The sequence below is a fragment of the Corvus brachyrhynchos genome, unplaced genomic scaffold (genome assembly GCF_000691975.1).
Source record: "Corvus brachyrhynchos isolate BGI_N302 unplaced genomic scaffold, ASM69197v1 scaffold8, whole genome shotgun sequence".
NCBI lineage: Eukaryota > Metazoa > Chordata > Aves > Passeriformes > Corvidae > Corvus > Corvus brachyrhynchos.
Genome location: NW_008240031.1, coordinates 957,696 through 966,918, shown reverse-complemented (window position 1 = coordinate 966,918; position 9,223 = coordinate 957,696). Strand labels below are relative to the sequence as shown.

The window sequence follows — 9,223 nt, the reverse complement described above, 5'->3', positions numbered from 1 at the left end:
GTCAATACCCGAGGGTCCATCAATCGAGCTGGTCCTGCCGCGTCTGAGCCCTTGCACACAGTGGATGGAGATAGAGTCCCTGTGGTACACCTGAGAGGTATTTTAGGAAAGACTGTTTGGATTAATCCCACCTCAGGCAAAGGCAAACCCATCCGTGGGATTGTCTTTGCTCAAGGACCTGGTTGCACTTGGTGGGTAATGCAGAAAGATGGGGAAACCCGTTGTGTACCACAAGGAGACCTAATCTTAGGTGAGAACGGTGTGTAGATTTCACTGTGTATATATATATATATATATGTATGTGTGTTTTAGAGTTTAAGAAGGTATTGATTTGGGATAATGTAGATGGTAATAGAATAAGGGGTGGATAATGTCCTGGGTTGCAGTGTATTCTATTACCATCCCCATCAGCCGTTGAAATCAGGTGGGGCAGTGTTTCCTTGCCTCCTCCCCCCAGACTATCTTTCTGTTAATTGCCCATCATTGTCCTGCCGCCTGACTCAGAGATAACTCCCTCCGGACTATCTTCTGTTAATGAGCCTAATCAACACTTTGCCTCATGACTCGTTACCCCATTGTGAGATGCTCCACCCAGAGGGAGGAACCAAGCATCCCATCGTGGATATAATCTGAGGCTGAACACCAGAGACACCGGCTTCCCACTGGATTTCCAGAGGACAGGAGCTACACAGCCACCACTGGACTTCCTGAGGAAGAGCAGACTGTTTTACTACAGGATCACTGCTTCAGAGGACTGCAGCCACCATTCTACCAGACTGCTACCACCACCCTGCCTAACAGGGTGTCAGGTTGTACCTTGACTCTGTCAGTTTGACAGTGTTTTCTTTTACCTTTTTTTTTCCCCTTTTCTTTAATTTCCATTAAATTGTTATTCTGACTTAGCGCCTCCCACTGGTTTGTTTTCAAACTAGTACAGACTGTTCCTTTTCTTGTAGGAATTAATTAATTGCTATTGTATTTTCTAAAGTTATTGTCATAAAGATTTTCCATATCACTCTTTGTTCTATAAATGCCAAAACCAGTTGTAAAATTTACCTTGAGGATTGAGATTATTAGGACATATACTTAGATTTACAGTTCTGATACTGTAATCAAGGTTGTGTAATATGTATCACAAACTTAAACATACTTACATCATCTCAGCAGAATGAAAGGTGTAGACTAAATAGAAGTTAAGGCAGTTTATGCAAATGATGCATATGTTTGTGAGGTATTCCTACTATCTAAAACAAGTAGTCAGCAAGAGTTATTTTTTTTTTCCCCTTGCTAAGGAGACTTACAGGTAGCTCTTTATTACTTGAACTAAGAAAATGCAAACTAAAGGGAACCACTGGAGTGAAAACTGCTCAATAACAGCACCAAATACAGTCCTGAATGAATCTTTGGAGAAATTCCAGGAAGCTCTCTCAGAAGAGCTTGTCTAGAACAATTTGCCAGGCACGTCAACGGGACTGTGGGGTGTAGCTCAGTTGTGGTTGAAAGAAGAATGCAGCAACCTGAGTGGTCACAAGGGAAACAAAAAAAGTATGCTCTGGTAGGAAGAAAAATAAAATTCACTTTTCTGTAGTGTAGTTGAAACAAGGCCTGGTCTGTTGGAACAAAATAGGTAGCTGTACAAGAAGGCACATTGTTTCTTTTGGAAAAAAAAAGAACCAAAAAGTTTTAATGTACTATTTACCATTTTTAATCTACACACTTAAGCCCTATCTAAGACTTGACAAAAAGAACCAGCAAGGAAAATCTTTAGATGAAGACTAATTTCTGGCCTATTTGCCAGAAAATAGTACTTCTAAACCATTGATGTGAGGCAGGATTGTGATCAAAACCTGCTAAGATAGTGTGAGCAGGCAGTAGAAGTCAGGAGAAAGTTGATTGGTCCACATGGTGGAGAAGCTAGGGTGTTGTCCATACTGTACATAGGTGGCCTTTGGAAACTTCTATTATAGTGTTTTGCCCACTACCCAAAAAATAAAACGTAAGGGTCTCTTTATAGCTTTTTTAATAAGTTTTTCGTTCCACTGCATAGACAAGAACTTTTTTTTAATGCGAACAACTGGGGGAGATTAAGCTTGCTTTCTTACAGAGCTGGCCTTACACAGTATTACAGTACTTGTTTCCATTTAATTTCTTTTCCTAAAAATAATTTTTAAGCCCAATGATCAGTCTAAACTGAATTTCTCAGAGAAGTGGGCTCTGATGCTTGAAGTTTTAACAAATCTATTAATGCTATTAGTATTGCCCCCGAGTTTGGTAACTACTGTGGATTTGTCTTGGCAATGAATGCATGCAGGCAAGAGATATTTATGATCCTGGGAAGGACATTTGTCAGAGTTTGTTCTTAAATCAACACCTTTGCCTTTTTATAGTTTTCTACTGTCTAGTGAGGTATAAATCCCAAATGAAGCTTTCCCCAGAGTTGTGAGCATCTATTTCCAATGTAGATTTTCTTCATAGTACAAAGCAGACTGTTGCTTCAGTTCCAGGGTAATTCTGTAAGAAAGTGAGTCTATGCAAAGATGTAAATCCATGCTTCATTAATTATTGCACTCAGAATTGTTTTATTGCTGTTTTTTATTGTCCATCTCTTCTTTAAAGAATTCTTAGTCATTAAACTGCTTACTAGTTGCATGCATCCTACATCACTCTATATATACACTGCGCTATTCAAAATGTTTGGCAGCTGGCAACTCTTCAGAGTAGTATTTGGGAGAAACAGAAGGGCCTCTCTGTTTAGTTTTGTTTATTGATTCCTTTAAAAACTCCTGCAAAACATCTCTAACAGTTTAGAAATTACAGCTTTAGCAAATTAAGCTCTTTCACATGTATATGACAATAAATATTAGTTAAAAAAGCAGATGTTTGTGGGAAGAACATTTGCCTTCATTTTTAAAGTTGTATTGTATACACAAGACACACAAGCTTTACTTTGCATCTATTTTTCTTATGTTTAAAGGTTTTTATTAAATAAATGTTTTAAAATAATTCTTCGTCTTAATTATTTTTAATAAGAGAACCACAGTAGTTCTAAAGACAATCACCCACGTTTTAAGAACAGGTTATATTCTCTGACTTTCTGTGTCAAAAAATATATCCTATTTTCACCCAAATTGTTTTGAGATGGAGGTACTTTGCAATGTTCTTTTTTTTTTCAGCTTGTTCCATCAAGGCTGATGTCAGCTTTGATGGAAACTACCTTTTAAAGCAGCCAGGATGCTTCTGTTGTTCTCCTTTATTCTCTTGTTTTGTCATTTACCCAGCATATATGTGCTGTGCATTTTTTCATTTTTGCTGGTAGCACCTGCTACAAATTCTGTTTCAGCCCATTCTTCTATTAGTGAGACTATCTCTTTCCCACATTTTCCTTTGTTGCCACAAATTTCACCTTGTAGAAGAAAATTCCATGAGAATGGAAATAAAGCATCTAGGTACACCCCTTCTTAAAATAAGACATAATAAGAGTGATTAATGCTGTGAGAAAATAAGGGTAGCTAAACATCTCTCAAAGCAAGCCAAGCCAAGCAAGTAACAAAGCCCTTTAAAAATGTGTGATGCTTCCATTCAAGAAAGCAAACAAAGCTGCATAAGTTAGCTAGGTAATGCTTATGCCAATGGGCATAATTTCTAGATACAGCCTTATTCTCTCCCCTTTCATCCTTTCTTTGGGGACAAGAGCTGGTTAATTTTATGATTTTTTAATACACCTAGTATGTTGTGGGTACTGCTGTAGTCTAAATTATATGGATATAATTGCAAAAATTATTCTTACAGATGAGGAACATATGCTCACTACATCTTCCACACTATTTCAGTATTTTTAATGAAAATCGTATTTGATTTTTGTCTCCAGCAAAGAGAGAATGAAGTAGCATGCCTGGGGGAGGCTTCTGTTTTAAGCTGAAGTAGCAAGGCTGAAACTTTAATATTGAGCAGTCTTACAAACCAGGGCCACAAGGTGTAGGTAGCTTGGTTCCAAAAGCTTTGTTCTGGAGACTGTCTTCTGACATTAGATATTAGGATAAATCATGCAGAGAAACAGTTACAAAAATATATGATAAATAGTTCAGAAAATATTGTTTTGAAATGGGTTTAGAATTGGATATGAAGCCAGTGTAGAATATGAAGGAACAATGACTCCATTTGTCTCATACCTAAGTGGATTTTAATTGTGTTTTAACTACTGGGAGTTTCCACATGGGCTTTGGAATTTGTTCCATGTTTGACATACTTGGGTAAAATAGCATAAGGAGTTAGTGAGGAATAACTTACTTGGGAGAACATGAGAATGGTTGTACTTCCACAGATGAAGGATCTGTCTAGCCAGGCACCACCTCACTACGGCAATTCTTGGTGGCATGTGTCTAGGAAACTTTTGTGAAAACTTGCAAATCTTCAGCAGTTTGTGGCTGAAAAAACTCCTGAGACTGAGGTGATGTGTTTTCATGTGGGAGCTATAAATTACTTTTTTGTCTTTAACTTCCTCAGTGGCTTTCTGAACCCATGCAGGCTTTTAGCATCAATGTATACATCCACAGCTCTTGACTTAGAGGAAATGTAGCTGAACACGCACATACACAGCTGGTGCCCATCTTCCTTCTTGCTGTCCAGACATAGTCCTGAAGGTAAAACCAACCAGAATAGCAGTTACAGTCCTGAGTGGACTTTCTGCCAGGTCTATACTCCATGAAATCAGTGGCTTCTTGTTTATTCCCTCTCTCCCTTTATTATTTAGTGGTTAGCTAAATATTTTATTGATAGAGATTCCATTATGGTCTTTCATTGTTAGTTAACCAACTCCTCTTTAACAAACTGTTGGTATTTGAAGTCCCCAATAACATTTCAGACCATGTGGAAGGTGTTGTGTACATACGAACTGCTGGTGACACATCAGTTATGTTCTGCCTACCTAGAAAGGAAACAAACTTCAATAATCAAAACAGAAACCATCCTTTTCCCTCCTTCAACACTTTCGTGGTAATTCAGTAAAGAAATTATGCAGGAAGGACCACTTGAACATGAATTCCTGAGGAAGGAAAAAGTGGTGTTCTAGTAATGTGAGAATGAGAAGTCAAATGAGGGGGATGAGCCTTGTTTCATATGCCAGTTTTTTTTTCATTTGCATATCAGATCAGCTATCAAAACAAGATTTTTTTTCCCCTTTCTTTTAAACTTGGGGTGCTATGTCTGAATGCTGATACAAGACACAAGTTCTTTCAGGATGTGTGTTAGATAGACTCCTTGTATCAGGGAATTTAATGTGTAATAAAACTGGCAGAATGTGAATGTCTTTACAGAAAGCAAGGAAAAAGTATCATAAGGATTTGACTGTAACTTGAGAAGTGCACACTTCCCTCTCTCTATTCTTCAGAAATACCACCTACTTCTATAATTTCCTTGTTGCTTTGTTGCTGATAATCAGGAACTAAAAAAACCCTCATGTGCTGCTATTAAACTGATATGGATAGTGAGTAGTCTGTGGTACAAAGGAGGTATGTAACATATTTAAGTTCTGATTTCTCTGCATGTCCAAACTGTGCTGTAATACAGTGTAGATAAGATGCCTTTTATTCTAAAGACACCAAAGGTTAAAAGCTACTGAAAGCTCTGTCCCTTGAGTATCTCTGACAGGAATTCCTGTTTACATTATGAGTAGAAGGAATTGTTGAAACTGATTTTTTTTTTTTTTTTGTTGTAACCGGCAACTGTTTTAAGTTCTCAGATCTCAGAGCTCAACACTGTTGTGTGAGAAATGATGGTAGAGCTCTTGATTCATTTCCTTTTAATCCAAAAATGCAGGACACCTGGGCATCCCAACTGGAAGCTAGTTGGGCCACAGGACATTTAACTCTTTTCAGATAATTCTATTTTTGCCAAGTGCTTCATTTAGCTTAGGCTTGACGTTTCAAAGTCTTCACGAATATCCCTGGTTTATTCCTTTGTAGAACAAAAGTGGTCTTCTGTGTGAAGCAGAAAGATGTGGGGGTTACATTGATCCCTAATTAAACACAGAGTCACACACAGAATAAGCTGAATTGCAAGGGATTTGGAAGGGACCCACAAGGACCATTGACTCCAGCCTCTGGCCCTGCACAGGACCATCCCCAAGGATCACACCATGTGCCCAAGGGTATTGTCCAAATGCTTCTTGAACTCTTGCCAACCAGAAAGAAGATAATTTTGTTCTGGTTACAGTAAAGTTCTTCTGTAAGGTGTTGGACTTCTTGTTTCTACCCTCAAATTCATGTTTTTTAATCAGAAAATACAGTATGAACATGTCAAATTACACTGAATGTCAGTTCAGCAATTACTATTTGAAATGATTTTAACCTCATTAAAATAGAGGATAATTATGCTTAACAGAATTGCCAGCAATGACTCTTCTGAGAACATTTCAGTAGGTTTGAACAAGAACAATTGTGTAACAGTACTGAAAGTAACTTCAAAGGATCATGACTGTTAACTTCAAGGATCTGGGTTTTATTCTAAGCATGGAAGCTTGGTCAGAGAGTTAAAAAGAAAAGAATTCCATGAGCTATCTCTAATTCACATAGATATTTCTGTAGTCAGGATTCAATTTTTTCTGTAGCCATCTTATACACTATTCTCACCAAACAATAAATTCAATTTCTGAATCACTTCAGTTATGTTAACTAGTTTCAATTCATTTTATTAGGGCTATCTCCTTCTGCCTGAGAAACGCAGTTTTGTCTAACCTTATATATCAATGTTGCTGCCTAAAAATTTGGAAAAAAACCTGCTTTTAAACTAGGTGTGCAAGTATTGTCCTGAGACTGGAGTAACAGGTTTCCATTTTAAGGATACTGTACTGCCTTGGAAACCAGTGTATTCTGAGTACTAATAATGGCATTGATAGCAAATCTTCTTGTGGTCTTTAAATTAGTTGAAACTAAATTTTTGAAGACTTTGGTTCTGGAAGCTTTGGATACCTAATGGTACTTTGAATCACAGTCAGAAGACGTTCTTAGCACAGTCTTTCTCAATTGTTGTCTTCTAGTATGGTATTGTTTCTGCCTAGCAGTAACTTTTCACTGATAAAATTTGTAGGTATTAAAATGTAACAAATGTTTGTTACTTGGCCCAGAATGTTAGACCTCGTATAAACACTTAACAGCACTATGCGAGTACTTGCATGGCACACCTGTATTGTGAAAATATTTTTTCAAATGGATGAATAGGTGTTGTGGGGAGGATTGTTCTGTTTCTTTCTTACCAAGAATTCCTTTTGTTTATTTGTTTTTCAGATAATGGAGGACAAACTTTAGCAGGTGGAAATAACTGGCCACTGAGAGGGAGAAAATGGACTCTCTGGGAAGGAGGAGTGAGAGGTGTAGGCTTTGTTGCAAGTCCTTTGCTGAAACAAAAAGGTGTGGAAAGTCATGAACTCATCCATATCTCTGACTGGCTGCCAACCCTGGTGCACCTTGCTGGAGGACATACCAATGGCACTAAGCCTTTGGATGGCTTTGATGTTTGGAAAGCTATCAGGTAAACTTGCATGTCAAATCATCAAGTCATCATTCTGGTATGAGAAGAATTTAATCAGCCCAGGAAACAGAACGGGAATGGGGAGGGAAATATCACCTGTTCCTTTCCCAAAATAAAGGGAAGGTATAAATGCAGTTAACCGTGCTATCCATGAGAGAATTATCCAGGTTGCAAATTAATCCTGGTCACAGATGCAAAGCCTCCATACAGCTTTAAGTTGGTATTTCAAAGTTTTCAGTATGAACACAACAGCAAGCAAGCATGGTATAATTTTTCAAGAACACTCTGTGATCCTGAAGTATGTTAACTGATTTTGCATAGCATGAGGTATGAGTTGGTAAATTTTATCGACCAAACCCTGCTTGCTACAAAGCTCAGTCAGGTATGTCTGCCATATGGGTCTGGAATTGGACACGTGGGAAATCTATGCAGACATTAAACTCACTGAACATGGATTCCACTTTGATGGTTTGTTAGCTCAGTACAGGACTTGTCAGGCTGGCTCAATGTGTAACCATTTGCACAGACCCATGTCATGCTGTCCAGTGTCTCAAGCCTGTGAGATGAGCTACAAAAGTAGACCTGACCTGCTTCTTGAAAATTGTGTTGTTGTGAGTGATTCAAGCAAACTGGAATATTCAAAAGCACAGTGCAGACATGCTTAGATGACTGGAAAAAAGACGCAGCATAGCTCCAGCTAGGTTATTTCGGTATTCTTTTATTCCACTAAGATGGATTAAAAAGTCCTTAAAACCTTAGTTTCTCCTGAATTTGAAAGTTCTGTGACCAACCTTTGGTTTTGCAAAAATTGCAATGGTTTAAATTCCTTTGTTACTTCCTTTTCTGTGCCGCATGTAATGTGTTCACTGATAGGGCTTATCTTCATAGAAGTTATATTTATTTTAGTAGGTCTTCAAGTGTAGTTTTAATTCACATAAGAATAATGTAGGATTGACATTTCAATACTCCTAAAGCAGACTAAAAGGACTAACAATTCTATTTCCTACATGCCATTCAGTTGAGGATTAGTGTTCTGTTTCTTTTGGTAGTCTTTGTTCTGTTTTTATAGTGGGTAGACTATACTGCATTATGTGTGTTGTCACCTTTTGTCCCTTTCTTTTTTGTGTGTGTCTTAGTATCCTAGACTGTGAATTGCAAGAGTTAAATGCAATTCCTAAACAAGCATGAGCAGGAGTGCTTGTCTGGGTTAGGGACTGAGATGAGAAACTGAGAGTTAGAGTAGGCAGAATTGAACCTATGTGCCCATCCATGGTTAGCACTGTAAAGACCTTGGAACAAACAACAAAGAGAGAAAACCAAACCCACCCCCCCACACCTCCCCAGAACTAAAACCCGTATCCTGAGTTCAGAATTGTTTTGTCTATACCTGTAGCATTACCTGTTTGACTCTGGTAAGCTTGATTTCATTCTTAGTGCTGCCTGGGTTTCTGAGGAGCTAAGGGGTGGTTTCCTGTAGTAGCTGAAGTTTACAGGAGCCTGATGGCCTTGTGCCCAGGTGTACTGTATGGCTCTCTTCCAAGTGGAAGGAGATAACGATAGGTATACTTGAGGCCAAGGATCATTAACTGCCAGGAAGGAATGGAGACTCCCATCCAGCCAGAAAAAGTAAAATGTTTTACTTGTCAGTCTTCCTGTGGGAAAACTTAGCATCAGCAAGATTCAGAGTACACCTAAACCA

General features: G+C 38.3%; 1 protein-coding gene across 1 annotated transcript in view; it reads left to right on the top strand.

Moving 5' to 3' along the window:
• The window catches only part of ARSB (arylsulfatase B), an 83,466-nt gene that overhangs the window by 28,214 nt on the left and 46,029 nt on the right, over positions 1–9,223 (top strand). The window contains exon 4 of the mRNA XM_017743715.1: positions 7,281–7,524. Coding sequence (XP_017599204.1) covers positions 7,281–7,524 — 244 coding nt within the window. The remainder of the gene's footprint in view (positions 1–7,280; positions 7,525–9,223) is intronic.